The sequence below is a fragment of the Leucopleurus acutus genome (assembly GCF_964270905.1).
Source record: "Leucopleurus acutus genome assembly, chromosome: 16".
Classification (NCBI taxonomy): domain Eukaryota; kingdom Metazoa; phylum Chordata; class Mammalia; order Artiodactyla; family Delphinidae; genus Leucopleurus; species Leucopleurus acutus.
In genome coordinates, this window is record NC_139158.1 from 47859291 (window position 1) to 47879979 (window position 20689).

At 36.3% G+C, this 20689-nt stretch overlaps 1 protein-coding gene across 3 annotated transcripts in view; it reads left to right on the forward strand.

The window, feature by feature from the left end:
• TASP1 (taspase 1) overlaps positions 1-20689 on the forward strand; it is a 235770-nt gene that overhangs the window by 60706 nt on the left and 154375 nt on the right. For all 3 annotated transcript variants that reach the window (XR_014326839.1, XM_082858198.1, XM_082858199.1), the window contains one exon: positions 12076-12182. Coding sequence is in view for 2 of the 3 variants with exons in the window: in XM_082858198.1 (XP_082714324.1) it covers positions 12076-12182 (107 nt within the window). In the remaining variant the exon portion in view is untranslated. The remainder of the gene's footprint in view (positions 1-12075; positions 12183-20689) is intronic.

The following is a 20689-nucleotide window of genomic DNA, read 5'->3' on the forward strand; positions in this document are numbered from 1 at the left end:
TTAAGAATGTAAAAAAAAATTCTATTATATATAAAATAAACTACAAGGATATATTGTATAACACAGGGAATATAGCCAATTTTTATAGTAACTATAAATGGAGTATAACCTTTAAAAAATTGTGAAATCACTATATTGTATACCTGTGACTTATATAATATACATCAACTACTTCAATAAAAAAAGGGAAGAAAAGAAAAACATAAAGAAAGATTATTAAAAATTTTGAAAAAGACTTATGTCCAACACAGAGGAACGTGAGTAAACTATCACATAGTCTTATAATGAAATGTTATGAAGTAACTGGAAATTATTATAAAGACTGATAATGATTAAATCTAATAATGACTTAAAAAAGTGAAAAATGAGGTTGTAAATATGTATATATGTGTGTTTTATATGTCTGTCTTAAAAAAGAAATCATGGCTACATGTTTATGCATAAAACAAATAGTAAAAACATATACTACTTGTTTTTAAAATTTTTATCAAGTAATCTATGAATGTAATTTAAATAATCAAATGAAAAAGTGAGGAATCATTAGCTCCAAGGAAACCAAGTTGTATAAAAAAGAGATGACTATTTATCATAGCAAGTGTCTAATAAGGACCAGCTCTTAGTAACATTATATTCAGAATGAACTGCATACTGCTGCAAGTTGTAATATTGAGAGGCTGGAAGGAGGAGAAATGTGTGTGTGCAGGGAGGCCGGGAGTGTGAGAGTCCTGGATCCTCACACTCGCCACCACTAATGCTGCCTTAGAGTCTGCCCAGTGGAACTTGCTGTGGAGCTCTTATATCAGGCACGCAAATCAGCTCATCTGCCAATTCCATCTTGTTTTTCCTTGGAGGCAGGCCACCTGGCAACCTGGGTCTAGAGTGGGCGCTCTGTAGGCCTGCTGTGCAGCTGTCATCTGGTCTGCACCTCCCCATCACTTTGGAATTCCCTTTTCCTCTCTCCAATATCAAATTGTCTGTTTCCGAATGTCTTTTTTTTTTTCTTCTTGTTTTACTCCCTCATTTGATATATGGAAGGTGGGAAATCACTTTCGCTTAGGTTTCTGAAGAAATTGCTCTGTCTTCTGATTTCCAGTCTTGCTATTATGCAGTCTGCTGGCACTTTGATTCCCAGTTTTTTGTGGTGTCTTTTGCCTCTTTGGAAGGAAGTTCTTATTTCAGTGGTCTTATTACCTCAATGCTATCTTGGGATGGGTCTTTTTTTACTTATTGTACTGGGTGCTCTTTTGGACTCTCCGTCTGGAAATCCATGTGCTTTGGGGAAATTAAAAAAAATTTGTGTAATTATCTCTCCCCCTATCTCTCCTTTGTTATATTTTTCTAATTTCTTTCAATTAGATGTTGGATCTTGTACTCTAATCCCATGTATCGTTTTCAAAAGTGACTTTTTCTCCTTTTAAAAATCTCTGTCTTTTGTCCTGCTTTCTGGGAAGTTTCTTCAATTTTATCTTCCAAATCTACTTCTAATGAATTTATAATTTTGGTTTTCATATTTTTAATTTCTAGAGATTCATCTGTGATTAATACTTTTAAAACATGGGGTTTTGTTTCATGAACTCAGTATTTTTACTCTCTCTTAGGATATTATGGTTTAAAACTTGTTCTTATCCACTGTTTCTGCTTCCTCTGTCTTTGTGTTTGTTTCAGACCCTAATACATGTTAGCTAATTTCCTCAACTATCTAGTGACCCTCTGCAGTTTTCACATTCATGAGTAAGTTACCTAAAGACCTGTTGGCAGCTTTGTGTGTGAGGGCAGGTCTGTTTGACCTCAAGAGGGGAGGCACTGATCATTTCTCTACACATTTTTCTTTTGGATTAGACAGAGAAATCTTCCCAGCTCTGGCAAGGCAATAGCCAGTATTCTGGTGCAGAACAAGGGAAGGGGCTGGAGGTGTCACGGTGCCCTTATCAGACTTTTACGTCAAACTCGGTTTTAGGTAGAGCCCCGTACCTGCTCCCAGATGTGCTTGGTGTCTGCTAATTTGGTGCCGATCTAGTTCAGCCTCTCCACGTTTTCTGCAAGCACAAGGAGGGGATTTGGGCATCTACATGTTCCTTATTGAATTTTCTGCCCATTCTCCTGTTTTTAGTCTCAACCTGGCTTTCAGAGACACCAGGTGCTTTCTACTTTGAGCTCTCTTGATGTTTCTTTGGCAGGAATTAGTTTACTTTGGCCGAGATTAGTTTGCTTTGTGATGTCTTGGCTAGTGGGCATTGGGGTTCATCTTCCTCTGCTCAATTAGTTACTGTTTGTCCACTTGCTTTCTATGTTCTAAAACTGTTGGTATCTCCCTTCTCATTATAATCACCCCTTGTGTATGTCAGTCTTTTCCCCCACTTAAATTTCTTTTTGGTAAAGTTTTAGTAGGGCATGGAGATGAATTCATGCATTCAGTCTGCCATTTTTACTTTAGAACATTTATATAAAAATGTGTTAGAAAATAGTACTAGATTTTTTTTCAGGATGGCAAAATTATTTTTGACTATTTTTTATACTTGTAATAAGAAAAATATATTGTGCCATAGATTTTTTTATGACTTATATAACCAATCAACAAGAAATGTTCTGTGAATAAAGCGTTTGAAAGTTAAGTGATATATTCTTCTTTTTTTTCCGAAAAAGAATGGTTCTGAGCTATGGGGAATTTAAAAGGAGAAATTATAACTATTATTTAGATTAAAAAAAATTTAAATACCATCTTATACTCAGCCATTTGTTTAATCCTCAGTAGAAATAAAATGGTATGTTGGTGCTGGTTAATGATAATGTTTTATACTTGATTACCTTTTGGGGGGCATAATTTGTAGGTTTTTATTCCCCTTCAGCTTTTAGAATGTCTTTCTAAGGTTTATTCTAAGTTTATTACACATTTTCACATGTACTTACATATTTCATTCCTATATGTAGATTTGAATTTCTTTCTGGCATCTTTTCCTTCAGCCTGGAATGCTACATATTTTCTGGTAATGTGGTAGATGTAGTGGTGAAAACTTTTCTCAGCTTTCATTATCTGAAAAACATCCTTATTTTGCTTTTACTTTGAAAAGACATTTTTGTTGGATATAGACTTCTAGGTTGGCAGGTTTTTTCCTTTTAGCACTTTTTTTCTTTTTTTTTTACTGTGGTAAAATATTCATAACATAAAATTTACCGTTTTAACAATTTTTTTTTTTTTTTGCGGTACGCGGGCCTCTCACTGTTGTGGCCTCTCCCGTTGCGGAGCACAGGCTCCGGACGCGCAGTCTCAGCAGCCATGGCTCATGGGCCCAGCTGCTCCGCGGCATGTGGGATCTTCCCAGACCGGGGCATGAACCTGTGTCCCCTGCATCGGCAGGCGGACTCTCAACCATGGCCCCACCAGGGAAACCCCCATTTTAACAATTTTTAAGTGTATAATTCAGTGGTACTAAATACATTCATAGTGTTGATTAACCATCGCCACCATCCATTTCTATTTTTTCCTCAGCCCAAACAAACTCTGTACCCATTAAACAGTGATTACCCATCCCCCTCTTGCCTGTCCCTGGTAACCTTTATTCTGCTTTCTTTGTCTATGAATCTGCCTGTTCTAGGTCCCTCCTGTAAGTGGAATCACGTAATATTTGTCATTTGTGTCTGTATTATTTCACTTAGCATGTTTTCATCTGTGTTGTAGCATGTATCAGAATTTCCTTCTTATAGCTGAATAATATTCCATTGTATCCTTTTAGCACTTTTAAAGATGTTATTCCATTATATTTTGGATTCCATTGTTTCTGCTAGGAAGTTAGACATGATCATTATTGCTTCCTGTGTGTAATGTGTCTTCTTTTTTCTCTGACTGTTTTAAAAAATGGTTCTATTTGTTTTCACCTAGGTATGGTTTCCTTTGTGTTAGTTTTATTGTGCGTGTTGAATCTGAGGGTTCAGTTTTTAATCAAATTAGGAAAACTATTGGACTCTCTGCTTCATGCTCTCCCTCATCTGTTTCTAGGACTTCAATTTCACTTATATTAAAACATTTGATACTGTCATGTATTCCTGAGGCTCTGATTTTTTTCAGTCTTCGTTCTCGGTGCTTTCTGTATTAGGACTCTCCATAGAGACAGAACCAATAAGATACCTATCTATCTATCATCTATCTATCTAAAGAGATATTATAAAGAATTGGCAATCATGGAGGCTGACAAGCAATTATGGAGGCTGACAAGTCCCAAGATATGCAGGGTCAGTCAGCAAGCTGGAGACCAGGAGAACCAATGGGGTAGTTTCAATCCAAGTTCAAAGGCCTGAAAACTGGGAGGGTCAATTGTATAGTTCCATTGTGAAGGCTGGCAGGCTTGAGACCCAGGAACAGCTAATGTTTCAGATCAAGTATGAAGGCAGGAAAAAGTTGATGTTCTAGTTGAAAGGCAGTCAGGCAAGAGGAATTTTCTCTTACTCTGGGAGAGTCTGCATCTTTGTTCTATTAAGGCCTTGAGCTGATTGGATGAGGTCCATTTACAAAGGGAGGGCAATCTGCTTTACTCCGTCTATCAATTTAAATGTAAATCTCAACCTTATCAAACATACCCTCACAGACATACCTAGAATAAAGCTTGACCAATATCTGGGCACTCTCTGGCCCAGTCAAGTTGTCAAATAAAATTAACCATCACACTTCTATTTGTTTGATTTCTGTTGAATTGGTCTTTGAGTTTATTGATCTTTCCTCCTGCAGTATCTAATTTGATATTAATCTGATGTTATGATTTAAAAAATATAAAATATTATGTTTTCAGTTTTAAAGTTTCCATTAAAAAAACAGCCTTCATCTTTGTCTTGAAATTTCCCATGTCTTCACCCATTATATCCATTGTTGGCATATTTATCATTGTTATTTTGAAATCTTTGACTGCTAATTCTAAAATCTGGGTAATCTGTGGGTCAGTTTCTATTGATAGATTTTTTTTTTCTTGACCTTGGTCACACTTTCCTGTTTAGTTGCATGTCTCAATTTTTTTTAAAAAAAATTACACCTTGTGACTATGATTTGTTATCATACTTTGAATGATGTTGAGTTTGTTCTAACATGTAATTAAATTATTTGCAGTTCACCTTGATATTGTCACAGCCTGGTTTTTGGCTTTGTTAAAGTGAGTCTATTTCAGTTTTTTTCTTAATCCTAGAGTTGTCTCTTAGTACTAGTTTGTGGTCTTTATTCCTGAGATATGGCCTTTCTGGAGTTTCAGTGGAAAGTCTCAAACTTTAAATTTTGTCTCTCCTACAGTGGGTATTTACTAAAACATCTGTTGACTTTTCAGCTGTTATTTTCCTCAGTGGACTTTATGGAATCTTGCATCCTGTATGAGCAGTCAAGGACTCATTCAGGATTTGAGGGGACTTTTACATAGATTTTTGGGCTTCTTTTTTTGTGGATTTCTCCTTTCCAGGATTCCTCCCTTACTTTCCAGTGGCTTCAGTAGCCCCAGACTCCTTCATCTCAGGCCAATAAGACTGTAGTTTTCTACCTGAGCTCTATTTTCTGTGTATCTCACAGAGTGGGGAGTGCCTCATGGTGAAAGCTGTTTGAATTTGGATCTCACCCAGTATGTTTCTTTTCTTTCAGTGGTTGAATCCTCTCCTATTTCTGCCAGCTTTTCGTCACTTGCCTTCAAATAGGCATTTTTTTTTTTTTTTTTTTTTTTTTAGTTTAAAACTTCTGCCCAGAGTTTGTAATTATTATTGGTCTGTAGGTTAGTCTCATATAAGCTATTCTTTCATTACCAGGAGCTGGAACTGATGTTTTGTAAATGTGTACTATTAACAAATATAATAATAAAAATAATATAAATTAATAAATGTATCTAACCATTGTATTTATTACTTTTTAATTGTGTGGTAGAGGAATTGTGTGGTAGAGGAATTGTGTGGTAGAGGAATAAGTTATCTTCCTTTTTACTTCCATTCCCAATCCCAGACTCCTGCTCAGTCTGATAACCACAGTTACTTGTTTGATTTGCTTCTCTCTGTTCCAACAGAAATGTTGGAATATATAGTATTCCAACATATATAGTTGGAAAAGAATATATAGTATTCTTTTTTAAGTAGATAACTGGTATCATACTGTAGTATCTTTAGTAAGTTTGTAGATAAGTAGTATTATAACATGGCTTTTTAAAATATTTTTTGTAATGCAGCAAGATGTATTTTGAAATCTGTCCATGTTGATATATATAGATGAATTAATTTTTAAACTGTTGAATAGCATTTTACCATATTTATTTAGCTGTTTCTTTATTGATAGGCATTCAGGTTGATTCTAGATTTTGCCATTAACATTGATAATTCCATGAATATTCTTGTACACATCACTTAATATATACGTGTTCTATTGGGGTAGATAGTTGGAAGTAGAATTGCTGACTCATAGAGGATGTGCATTTACTGTTTTGCTGGCTATTGCCAGATTCCTAAGAGGTTTGCTGTCTACTTTTGAGAAGTCTGTCTTTGTATAGTTGGTACCATTGATGAACACATAGTAGCTCAGAGCACAGACTTTAGAGGCCTTTATGTGACCAGGGGCAAGTTACCTCCAAGACACTTTTCTCATGGAGACGTTGTGATTCCTTGTGGTAATGTATCAAGAATTCTTACTCCAATTTTGGGGGCATAGAAACACTCAGATGTTGACTATTAATATCATTCTCACTGTCATTAATATGTTGGATGTGAAAATGATCTTGGTGATGTGATTTCATCAGAATTTAATAGGCTTAGCTCTTTAGCACTGACTAATAAGATGATTTTAGTGATTGATCGTATCTGGAGTTAGGTGTAACAGGTAGAGCAGTGGTTTTCTACTTTGGCTGCACATCAGAGTCACTGGGGAGCTTTGAAAAATTCAGAAGCCCTGGCTGCAGTCAAATCAATGAAAACAGCAACTCTGTAGATGGGACCCAGGCATCTGTAGTTATTAAAGTTTTGTAGGTAATTTCAATGCGCATTCAGTTTTCAGAATGTCTGAGATAGAATGTGTACATTCTTTTGAATTCTTCCAGAAAATTCCTTAAAGTTGAAATTGAAAGTAATTTTGTTTTTCTTTGGTAAAGGACAACCTTAAATAGTTTGTGCTACAAAGTTGCTACCATCTATTCCTTAATTTTCAGCTGTTTTATGCTTTGATTGGACCTGGGATACATCTTTAAATTAAGTAAAGAGTAGATTAAGGATGTTATTCTGTTCTTTCAATTTATGGGCATGATTCCACCACAAGGAATCCTATTTTCTTCTTTTCTGTTGGCTAGATTGTGTTCTTACAGTTTTTCTGCCTTTGTGTAAGGTACTTTGAAAGACAACATGATATTAAACATACTTTGTAATTGTAGTTTTATCATAACTGGTATATGATATATCAACACTTAATTTCATATGGCTAGTTAATATGGCCAGTTATGCTGTTTCAAATTTTTTATTTTGAAGTACTTATAAATTCACATGCAATCCTAAGAAATACAACAGAGAGATTCCATGTACCCTTTGCCCAGTTTCCACCAATGGGAACATCTTGCCAAACTACAGTACAATATCACATTCAGGATAGTATTGACAGTCAAGATACACAACACTTTTATCACCACAGGGATATCTCATGTTGCCCTTTTATAGTCTCACCTACTCACCTCCAACCTTCACCCCTTCCTTGACACCTGGCAGTTACTAATCAATTCTCCGTTTGTATAATTTTGTCATTTCAAAAATGTTATATAAATGGTATCATATAGGATATGAGTTTTTGGGAATTGGCTTTTTTATCACGTAGTATAATTCTCTTGAGATTCATCCAGGTGGTTGTTCTTATCAATAGCTTGTACCATCTTATTGCTAAACAGTGGATGTACCACTGTTTGTTTAATCATTTATCCATTGAAAGGCATCTGGGTTATTTCCAGTTTGGGGCTATAATAAATAATGCTGCTATAAATAAATATACATGTACATTTTAAAAAATTTCGGTAAAATACACAATGTAAAATTTACCATCTTAAACATTTTTAATGGTACATTTCAGTAGCTTTAAGTATATTTACATTGTATAACTATGACTACCATCCATCTGCAAAATCCTTTTCATCTTGAGAAACTGAAACTCTGTGCTCATTAAACACTAACTCCTTGTTTCCTTCCACCTGGCCCTTGGCAACCATCATTCGTAGTTCTGTCCCTATGAATTTGACTACTCTAGGTACCTCTTATAACTGGAATCACACATTTTTTCTTTCTTTCCTGACAGGCCTATTTCACTTAGCATGATGTCCTCAAGGTTCAACCATGTTGTAGCATGCGTCAGAATTTCTTTTTAAGGCTGAATAATATTCCATTGTATGTATATATCACATTTTGTTTATCCATTTATACATTGAATGGTTTGAAGCAACTTGTTTCCAACTTTTGGTTATTACGCATAATGCTGCTATGAACACAGGTGTACAAATATCTGTTTCAATTCTTTTGGGTACCCAGAAGTGAAATTGCTGGATTATATGGTAATTCTGTTTTTAATTTTTTGAAGAACCAGTGTACTCTTCTCCATTGCAGCTACACCATTTTAAATTCCCAGTAATAGTGCACAAAGGTTCCAGTTTCTCCACAACCTCATCAACACTTGTTATTTTGTTTTTTGTTTTTTGTTTGGTAATAGCCATCCTAATGGGTATGAGGTGGTATCTTGTGATTTCAGTTTTCATTTCCCTAATGATTATGCTGTCGAGTATCTTTTCATGTGCATTTTGGCCATTTGTATAACTCCTTAAATGTCTGTCTCCAAAAAGGGAGACAAGGACTAGCCTTTTAAATTCCCTGGAGGTCACTTCATCTGGAGGGAGAGGCACTGCAACAATGGCTGGCTGCCTCTGAGTCTGTACCTCTGTGACCAGAACCAGCAATCAGAGCACAGATTCTGGTATTTGGAGGAGAGGGTCTTTATTGCCCACCCTGACTCTCACAAGCTATGTGCAAGCTGCTCTAGGAGCGTATGCCCAGCTGCCTGCCACAGGGTTGGGGATAGGGTGTGGGGAGGCTACTGTGCGAAGAGCTGAAGTTGACCTAAATTAACCACAGTTTACAATGAAGCTTTCCCCTGGAAACCTTCCTCTTTAATAGACTCCAGAGTTGTATAATACTTAACATTAGACAGATTCTATCAGGCCAGTTGTTGTCTAGGTGGGGAGACAGATTCCTGGTGCTTCTTACTCTGCCATCTTCCCTCTAGCTCCAGCTTATTAATTTTATATCAGACTATTCTGATTCAAGGTTATTAATCCTATCTATAACTATTTGCATATACTTTAAAATTTAAAAAGATGCCATTTATCATTTACCTTTGCATATGATGTCTTTTGCCTTGTAGACATTTTAAATTTTACATGGTTTTATCAATGAACCATCCTTTTGATGGATTCTGGCTTTAATAACATTCAATGTAAAATATTCTACTTTAATGTTAAAATGAGTAAAAATAAAAAATAAAATCTCTCTCAGAAAAGACTGATATAAAAAGACTGGTATTTATGCCTACTGTGTGATGGCTTAATCTTTTTGGACTTCTTTTTTTAGATTTTATATGTTTAAATCATTAATACTTATAAGGTTTCAGATTTGTGTGTAGTGTGGGGTAGGAATTTAATTTGTGGTTTTTTCCCCAAATAGGTAATATATTGTGGCAAGAAAGTTTACTGAATAACATATAGATTTCCCAGTGGTATGAAAAAGCAGTGTTATTCTCAAATTCTATTAGGATATACATGAGTTTGTTTCTAAACTTGTTGGTCAGTTCCATTACTTTTTTTTATCCATTACTACACTATTGTTCTTAGACTTTGTCTTGAGGGCAACTCTGGTTCCTTTTCCACTTAATTTTCCTAACATATTTGTTTTTCCTTATTTAAAATTTTCTTGATTAATCTTAAAGGTAATATGTTAGAGTATCTTTGTTATTTTCCCACTGTTATCTTGATTAATTTACATCAATGTGGGGGAAATAAATATGCACTTAAAAACACTGTGACACTTTATTGTTTTACTGCAATTTTCATTTAGATTTGCCTGCACATATATTCTTTTCTTTGCACTTAATTCCCCATCCCTCTCCCTACCTGTTTTTTTTTTTTGTCTTTGAGCTTTCACTTTGTATTATTTTGCCTGTTATGGAAGAACACCCTTTAATGTTTTTCATTAGTACAGGTCTTGCTGGTGATGAATTTGCTCATTCTTGTTCACCTGAAACTATATTTATTTCACCTTCATTTTTGAAGGTTAATTTTACTGGATATAGTGTTCTGGGTGAGCAGATATTTCCTTTCAGTGCATTGAAGATAACCACCTTGTCTAAATGCACTTGGTATTGGGGTGGAGGGTAGGGGTAGACTTGCTTGTTTCTAGCTCAGCCTTCCTGTGGGGATGTTGACCCTTTCAATCCCTAGCTTGCTGTGGGAAGTGTTTCCTATGAAACTCCCACCTTTAATGGGCTCTGGGTTTGACTTATGCCTCTCCTTGATGCCACGGAATCAAATTCAAGTGCGCAAGTGTTGGCAGATGCTCACAGTGCAATAATAATAGCTTTAGTCTTCAGTTTACCCCCAGAAAAGCTCGATACTTTTTATAAGGTTTTTAATGCTTTTAAGGTGGTGTTTTTCATATTTTATCTAACATTTTTGATAATATTTGGTGGGAGAATTGCTCTTAAAAATTTAGTCTGCCATTATCAGAAAACTTTGGTAATCTTTTCAGTGTTATATTCCAGTTTGTAATTTCTCTTGTCAGCTGAATCTAATTGTTTAAATCTGTATATCAAGTCTTAAAATTCCAGTTATTGTATTTTTTATTTTTAGAAGTTCTATTTGGTTCTTCTTCAAGTCTGCCTGGGAATTTTATCATCTTTTCTTCCTTAGTTATATTTTCAATATCTTTTTTTTATGTCTGTGAGCATAAACATGTTTTATATTCTATATAAGATTACACTAGTATCTGAGGTCTTTGCCGGTTGGATTATACTTTCTGATGTTTGGCTGACTTTTATTTTTTCATTCTTGGTGATTTATTTCTCATTCGTTTTATGAACTGTTTTTTTAACTATGGGCTCATATTAATTGGGACATGGGAATTCTTTGAGGTCTGGGTGAGCTAAGGTGGGTTTTTCCAGGGAGTATTTGCATTTGCGTTTAATGGGTTTTTGAAGCATTACCTCACCGAGATCATTTTTGTTTTTTTGTGTTTTTCAGGCCACATAGGTAATACGAATTCTCCTAATTCTGCCTGAACTTTTAAATTTTTTTTTATACTTTAATGTTATATAGATATGTATTTTGTTCTTACAATTCTAATTGTTCTTCAAGAGCAGCGCCCCGCCCCCACCTCCACCTTGTGCGCGCATGCGCACACACATGCGCGTACACGCACCCACACCCACACATGCACATACACACACCCACACCCACACATGCGTGTACACACACCCACAACCACACATGCGTGTACCCCCCCACCCCCCCACACCCCCACCCCCCCCAACACCCACACCCACACACACCCACAAAACAGAACTCCCCTTCCCAAACCAGCCAAGTGTAACAGGACTTTTCTTGTCTTACGTTTATAGCCAAGGCTGTGACTTACAAGTTTCCTGATTCTTTGCATATTGCGGCATTTTCTAGTTTTCCCTTTCATTGGGCGTATCACCCTTTGGGGTTCCCCCTTTTTATGTGGATGATCTCCAATACGTTTTCTCCTGCTGCATTGTCCCAAGTCTCAGCTCTTGTCTCTTAACCAGAGCGGGCCATGGCATGCATTAGCAGACACTCCTGGAGAGCATCTACCTTCAGAACTCACTTGTCTCTCTGGATTTGACCTTTTTCTTAATTTTTTTACTTTAGGTTATTTTTCTTATTCCCTCCCACCTCAGTGTACACTGAAAAGACTTTATAAAACCCTTTATCCAACATTCTTAAGGATTTTGTCCTGAGGAGGCTCTTCAGGATCTCTCATCTGCCCCATTGCCCTAATATTTTTCAAATGTTATTTTTAATGTTTCTTTTATAGGATTCAGTTTAGCTGCATTTAAAAGAAACAAGAGGAAACTAGAGCTGGCAGAAAGGGTGGAAACAGATTTCATTCAACTAAAGAAAAGAAGACAATCAAGTGAAAAGGTCAGGAGGTGTTTGAAATATTAATAATTAATGTATCATAATGATATACTTAGTCTGCATTTAGATATATAAGCCTCAGAATAGTACAACCCAGTAGAAATATAATGCATGCCACATATGTACTTTTTAAGTTTTCCAGTAGCTGCATTCAAAAAAATTAAAAGAAACAGGTGAAATTAATTTTAAGACTTATTTAAAACTGAATCTAAAATATCGCTTCAAAAATGTGATCAGTGAAAAAATATTACTAGTGATCTAGTCTATTTTCTTTTTTTTTTGTATTAAGTCTTCAAAAAGCAGTGTGTATTTTATACTTACAGCACGTCTCAATTATGACATTAACTTTTCATTGGAAATATGGTCTGTATCTATATATCATAAAGTTAACAGTTGAAAAAGTAGGCTTACATAACAAGTTACATAACAAACATACTTAGGACTTCCCAGAAATTGAGTTGAAACTCTGTTTTAAAATTAAAGTTTATTAAAATGTAATAACATTAAAAATTTAGCTTCTCATTTGTCCTCACCACAGTTTAAGTCCTCAGTTAGCTCCATGTGGCTCCTGGCTGCTGTTTTGGTCCTTGCAACTCTGGATGAACATGGCTGTTTAGGGGATAGAGTGTTATAAGGAAATGTATATATTGGATTCATGTAGGTTTTTTTGTGCATTCTAATTACATGTCTCTGTTTCTTGTTCTTATATTTTCTTTGTTTGCATTTCATGCATTTGTGTGCCCTCATGAGCCTGTGTGTGGCATTTCTTAGGTGTTTTGGGGGATAGAAAAATTAAAAACCATAACATTCATGCTCAAACTATGGCTTAGAGGTCCATTAGCACACAGTTCATGATGGAGTTCTCATGTCACATCGTCATTTGATATAACTTGGCATCTCGTTAATATTCTTCATTGATTAGTCCCATAATTGCTTATGTACTGGCTAATGCTTTCCGTCATAGCTATATATGGTTCATTCACATATGAATGCATACTAAATCTTCTCTCATGATGATAGATATTTTTCCAGTATGTTGCCACATGGGACAATTAATCAAACATTTTGGTCCAAACCTTTTTATTTTTCTGCCAGAGAAGAGTAGAAATTTAGGAGGCAAATGAACAAATGAGTAGGTAGACCTTGGTGAAAGTGCCTAGTAGTGTGGTTCTGTTTCTTCGGTTTTTGCATCCCATGTGATGTCTGAGTAAGCAAATTTAGGACTTCTGTTCTTTTAAAAAACTGATAAAATTTGCATATAGTGAGCAATTTAATCAATTTAATAAATATATATATATATAGCCATGTAACCCATATACCTATCAAGATGTAGAACATATCTGGTTCTTTTGTACTTCCTTTCAGCCGTTCTCTACCCTTTATAGGTGACCACTGCTCTGAGTTTTATCACCATAGATGTTTTGTGTTGCTCTTGAACTTTATATAATTGGAATCTTACAGAATGTACTTTTTTCTATTTGGTTTCTTTCACAAAGCGTTTTTGAGACAGTGGGTCACAGGTTTATTCTTTTTTATTACTGAATAATATTCCCATTTACTGTAAGTTGTTTATCCATTCTCCTACTGATGGACATTTGGTTCATTTCCAGGCTTGTACTCTATGAATAAAGCTGTTATGAACATTCTTATACAGGTCTCTTTTTCAGGGACATCAGTTTAGGGTTTTTATGCATAGAAATATCAGTTGACCTTATAGAGAATATCTTCAGCTGGTCTTACTTAGAAGATTCATTTTTTTATTCAGAAAATATTTATTAAGCAGCTACTCTTGGTGCTGAGCTGGGTAGTAAGAAAACGGTGGTGAACAGGATGGAGGTAATTCCTGCTCTAATGAAATTTTACATTTTAGTGTCTAGAGACGGAAACATATAAACATACAATCAAGTAAGATAATTACCATGTTTGATAACTGATATAAAGGAAAAAAAAAGCACAAGATGATATGATACAAAGTAACTTGGATATGAGAGATGGAGGGGAGACTCAAAAGAGGACTCCTTTAGTTAGGATGATACCTTGCTAGTTAGAGACCTTTCTGAGGGTGTAACATTTGAGGCGACATCTGAAAAATATGAAGGGAGTTTTATGAGAAGTCAGTGGAATAGTGTTCCAGGCAAAATGAACTGCATGTGCAGTGGCCCTGGTGGGGACTTGGCATATCGGAGGAATGGAGAAGAGGGGCATTGTGCCTAAAGCATGGTGGGCAAGAGGAGGATGGTATGATCTGAAGCTGGAGAGGTAGGTAGATGCCGGCTCCTTGAGGAGTTTCCACTTTTGTTTCATGAATAATGAGTTATTGTAAAAGCAGAGAAGCAACACTGCCTTATTCATATTTTACAGAGTTCTTTCTGGCTGCTACGTGGTGAATAGGGGAAGGCAAAAACAGAAGTGAGGAGATTAGTTACAAAGTTATTACAGTTGGGAGATGGTGCCACATGGACTGTGGATGTTAGGGATGGAGATGGAGAGAAGTGAATATATCCAGGATATATTATAAGGGCTCCTAGAAAGACAGGAATTACTGATGCCTTATAGAGAGGGGATTTAAAAGTTTTAGTTTAGTCATAGTGTATTTACTAAGGTGGGGCAGGAAGCTGGAGAAAGTATGGCTTCAAGGTGATGGAGGTGGGAAGTGGAAATCAAGAACTTTCTTAGTTCATGTTCCCTTAATGAACTCAGATTAACCAGTGCTTTTCATTTTCACAATAACACATATTATCTGATGCCAAGGCACCCTGAACACTCAAGGTGACAGACCACTTTTAGTGTGCTATGTTCCTCTACTCCTTTCAGTTGAATTTTGTGCCACCAAGAGCTTCATTATGCTCATTGTTTTTATCATTTTATTCTTTATCGTAATTCATTGTCTCTCATAAACTGATGAATATTGAGTTTAAAAAGAGAATTGTCTGCTTGAAAACTGAAAGAGTTGTTTGTTTGAAAACTAACTTGAAAAAGCAGAGTGGGTCTATAAAAAGTTGCTGTAGAATTAAGCATGGGCAAACCAGCTGTAAAAGATTGAGAAAAATCGTAAAAATCTAGAAGCTTTGTGCATTCAGAGTATGTTGTTAGTGTATTTATATTCTTGTTCTATTTTTAGATAAAATAAAACTTGAAATCATAGGACAGTCCAGGGTGTTATAGGAAGATGATATGGAACATTTGTACGTGGGCTCACATTCAGAGAAAGTCTTATATGAAAAGATTGGCTAGTGAATGAATGAATTGGTTTTGTGTTTTAAATAAAAAGGAAATATTTACAATATGTGTCCTTCTTTATGATTCTGTCCTTCACCCAGAGAATATTCAATTTTTGAAAAATTTAAACAACCACTCATCAACCTGGTTAAGAGGATTTGCAATAAAAAGCTGGATGTGGCAGCAGGAAAGATTAACTGTGGAGTTGGTTTTATGCATCTGAAGCTTAGGGGTAGGTCAGGGGGGACATTCCCATTTGGCAGTCATTGGCATCAAAAGGAATATGAATCCACGTGTCCAGATGAGCTCACTTAGTAGGAGTGAGTGAAGATAGAGGTCTGAAAACTGAACCCTGGGCCAGGCCAACATGTCTACATTGGGAGGAGGAGAAACCAGCGAAAGAGAAAGATGGAGCAGCCAGTGGGGCAGAGGGGCCACCAGGAGAGTGTCTGGGAAGCAGAGAGGAGCGTTCAAAGTCAGGCATCACCTGGGTCAAGTGCTGCTGACAAAACAGTTGGGAGGACAGAGGACTGGCCACTGGACTCGGCACCTGGAGACTCTGGACCTGGATGAGGACAGTTTCCATGACGTGGTGGATTGTAGAGCAGGTGGAGTGGGTCCATCAGGGAGAACAGGGTGGAGATAATTCTTTTGAGAAGTTTTGCTGTGGAGTGGGGAGAGAGAGGTGGGGAGATAGGGTCAAGACACTGTACCACGGTTACCTTCTGTGAATTCACTGAGTAATTTCACCTAGGAAAGCTCAGTTTCCTTATCTTTAACTGAAAATAGTGATAATTCTGCTCCTGTAGCAGGGCTGTTAGGAGGAACAGATGTGTTAATGGATGTTCAAGTGTTTGGTGACTGTCACTGACTGAGACACCATCGTTTTTGCCTTTGCCATTGTTTGCCTTCATCTCAGCCAGAAAAGAAGGGAAACTGCTACTCTGGGTGCTACTCTGGGTGGAATCTTGTAATGGAGAAAGGGAGGGTGGTAATGGAGGTCACTAGTAGTGGGTGGAGAGGTGGAATTCAGGCATGATTCAAATGGAGTATTTTAGACCCCTGAAATGACAGGAAAATATTTTTAATATTCAGAATATATGAACTTTAATGTGTACAAAGCACTGTGTTTGACTAGGACCCAGCTTCTGCCTTTAGGGAAGGATGCAGGCCACAGGCTTTGTTTTGCAGATGTTTGTTGTATAACCTTGGCAAAGGTAATAAAAACGCTCCGAGAAAGAAAAGACCACCAGATAAGGAGCCAATGGCGCAGAAAATTATAATTTTTGAGAGGAAGTGTAGCAATTTTTTAGAGATGTGACAGGAAAGGACAAATAGCTGTTTTCTAAATCAACCTGTATGTAGTTTATTTCTCCCTGTCCTGTGTGTATAGTTACAGCATAGTTTTGGTTAGCCAGCATTGACTAAAGCCTGGAACTATTGTGTGTTGTGGCTACATAAAAGAAGCTGTGAGTTGGGTATATAAATATAATAAAAAGAATAGAGTTTTTGGTAACTTTCCTAATGTTCACTTTTTTGTTACTCAGTGTTGAAGGAGATAAATATTGTCTTGAAAGGAGTATACAGTAGAATAAATATTTTAAAGCCTGAAAATAAGGTAAATAAATTGAGCAATTTTTGTTGCATTGATATTTCTCGTTTTTCTTAAAAAAGTAATTGATTTAAAAAAAAAAAAAGTAATTGATTGTCCAGACATTATCACAATACTAATAGAAATCAGAATTAAAGCAAGAAGTATATTTAATCAGCTTGCTACCTCAATTAATTAGAGTATTTTTGTTTTCCTTTGTCTTTGACCATTTACATTTGACTTAGTTTAAAATAAGAATGGTTAATTAATGGAATGCTTTTGGCTGCAAACAATAGAAAACCTGATGGTGACTTAAGAAATGCATACTTGTTCCCCTGCTCCCTGGCCCTCTGCCTCGTAGTAAAGAATTTTGGAGGTGGGTGGTTGCAAGCATTCATTAGCTCAGGTTTCCAGGGATGCTGGAGCCAACATATCTGGGATTTCTCTTGGGCGTTTTCTCTCATGCCTTTTGTCTTATGGATGCAATATGGCTGCTATAATTTCAGGTGTCACATCTGCATTCAAGGTGAGAAGAAGGTGAGACCATGGAGGGTGTGGGCGGGGAGACTAGTGCCAGATGTGTCCGTCACTTTTTTAACTGGGATGCAAAAGTTTTCCAGAATCTCTCTCAATAGATTTCTCTTTAGTTGTTTTTTGGGGGGCAGTGGACAAGGGGCACAGTTTGGTCACATGGCTATTCCCAGTTGCAAAGGAGCCTAGGAAATGAAGTGGATTTTCCTCATTACTATCTCATAGCTCATGGCTTGCTGCTAGACACATTGTCTTCCCCCCGCAAATTAGTTGTTTTGTTGTCAAAGGAAGGGGAGGAGAGTGGTTATTAGGGAGGTAATCTACAATGTGTAGCGTAAATGGAGAACTTTTTTTTATCGTCTTCTTCTGCACAATTGATATGTCCCTTGTTGCTACAAACCAGTAGTGGGTTAAGCAGCTAATCTACCTATAAATCAAATAAAACACATTTTGTCCTCACTTTAAGAGTACATGGGTTTTAAGATACAATATTAAAAAATAAGGAATAAATTCTGAGTAACTGTCTATTCTTAATAATTGACATCTCTGTTTCATCCATGCTTTTTTGGTGTGACTTAGAGGGAAGACATGCTGGAGGAGGAAAAGATTATTATTTACCTGTAGTGCTGTGTAATATAAAAGTAGTAGTTGTTTATGCTCTATTCCACTCCCCTATCTGTGTAGACCCAACTGTTCTGGATTTTTCTTTACTTCTTTCTTTCCCTTGCAGTGTATAGATAGTCCACACTTTGCCTGGTAGTGCTGGACCATAAAAATGACTGTGCAGGGTGAGCTGTGACAGGGTGAGAGAGAGTCATGGGCATATACACACTAACAAACGTAGTAAGGTAGATAGCTAGTGGGAAGCAGCCGCATGGCACAGGGATATTGGCTCGGTGCTTTGTGACAGCCTGGAGGGGTGGGACAGGGAGGGTGGGAAGGAGGGAGACGCAACAGGGAAGACATATGGGAACATATGTTTATGTATGACTGATTCACTTTGTTATAAAGCAGAAACTAACACACCATTGTAAAGCAATTATACCCCAATAAAGATGTTAAAAAAAAAAAAAAATGACTGTGCAAACCGGAACTGTGCAAAGGGATCTTAATGGCAGAAAATTACACTTTTTCCATGACCTTTAGACATTTTTGTCAAAACATTAAAAACTCTTTTACTGGTGGTTATAAATGTGTAGAGAAACAAACAAAAAAGTAATTAAAATGAGTATTTATTTAGTACACTAATTTAAAACATCAGAATTAAAGTAGGTTTTTTCTGTCTAAAAACCCTTTATCAAGAGTAGTTTGAACAGTGCTTGCTTTCCTGTCATGTAAGTTATGATATGGAGTGAGCATCTGTTTATGTCATGGTGAATTGTCAAACTCTTTTTAATTTTGGATCAGCTTTCAACAGTTTATCCTTTGCTCTTTCCATGTTGTATAGTATCTCTCAGCGTTCCTTTTATGTCAGCTTTTTTGCCAGTGTCACTTCTTCTGGGGCATCTTCATCCTTTTTGTCACAACTACATTCCTTATTTATGTTGACAGGTTTGTCTTCACTAAGTTCCTCTGACTGAAGATCTCGAGTCTCTTGAATGGTGGCAGTGTAGAAAATTCCCACAGTCAATTATTTCTTCCATAACGTCACTTATTTTTTATTAGAATTGCACTTCCAACATTATCACTTTTTGTTTCTTTCCTTCACTTTCATCTTAGTTGGCTAGTGCCCTTTTTTGATGATCGATATTTGTAAAATGTCATGTGGACTTATCACTGGGAGACAAGGAAGTAACACAACTACACACTTAGCTGTCTGTGCACAGTGACCCATCCGTGACAGATGTTGAGTGAAATGACATGATTGTTCACTGATCATAATGGGCATCTAACGTTTACATAGTTTACATAGTGATCTTTGAACTAAAGACCTAGTAGTGAAGTTTATACTTTATTCAACTACTCACAGTTACTATACCATGTAATTGAAGTTTGAACCAGGTTGTTGAGTGACTGGTATTATTTAACTGAGCTGTGGTAACTGACGTTTGTCTGTGTCAGAGCTAGGCAAATCGAGAACTGTGTTTGTGAAAAGGAATGGTGCAGTTCAGCATGCTCCTCTGTCCTTCGTAGTTCCCACACAAGGGCATCTGCATTCTCCCCCTGACAGGATTGCCATGGACTCTCATTGTTGTTAGAATATTTATCAGTAATTCTTGTGGTGTATGTGATGAAGTGATACATGTTTTAAGTTTATCTTTTGTTTTGATACAAAAAGTAAAAGGTAGTTGTGTTAGTATTAAGCATTTTTGAAAAAGAAAGCTTTCTTTTGGAATGAAGTGCTAATAAACTCATTGGCCAATGGAGGTTCTTAGCTCCTGCTACAGAACTGACTGAATTGTTACATAACCGTGTTACATAACAGAAAGAGTTGCTACAAAGAGGAGATACTTTGGGAAAACAAACAGACCCAATGCACAGGATAATCTAGATTTCATAAATATCAGTTTCAAACAGCTAGCCCTGGATATTACTAGAAGGGGCTCTTTTATTCTTAGAGTATTAAAAGAGGTTGGGGGTATTGTTTGATCTCAGCATTTTTGATGTTTCAAGCCTTTTTTTTCCCTTCATTTTTCACAAGCATATTGTCGAAATAGTTTCCATGTCTTTTTCTTTAATAACAGACTTTACAGTTGGATGTACATGAAATTCTTTGCCTTGTCTCACCACTTTTATGAAGTAATTTAAGTTTTCAATTAATTTCATTGGTTTTTAGGTAAAGCAGTACTTGTATAGGGTGGTGAAATGAAAGATAATCAGACCTTTTCCATTGTGTGAATCTTTCACTCTTCAATTTCTAATGAACAAGTTTAGAAAATCTTGCAATGCTTTGTACAGTGTTGTGTGTTGAAAACCACTCTAAAGAGATTCTACAACTTTTAATTTTGTGTTCTTTAGCCACCACATAGGGACATCAAATTGGCCACATGTTTCAGAAAGAAAATGTTGGGCCTTGCGTTGTGTGTTTCACATAAATATATTCTATTCTTTTGAAGTATATTGTGGGTAACATTTTTCCCTTTTATCCACCATCTTGAAATTATTATATAAACGCTTAACTGTATCATACTAAATCACTGTTATTTTTTGGGTGAGAGGTAGGTTAAGA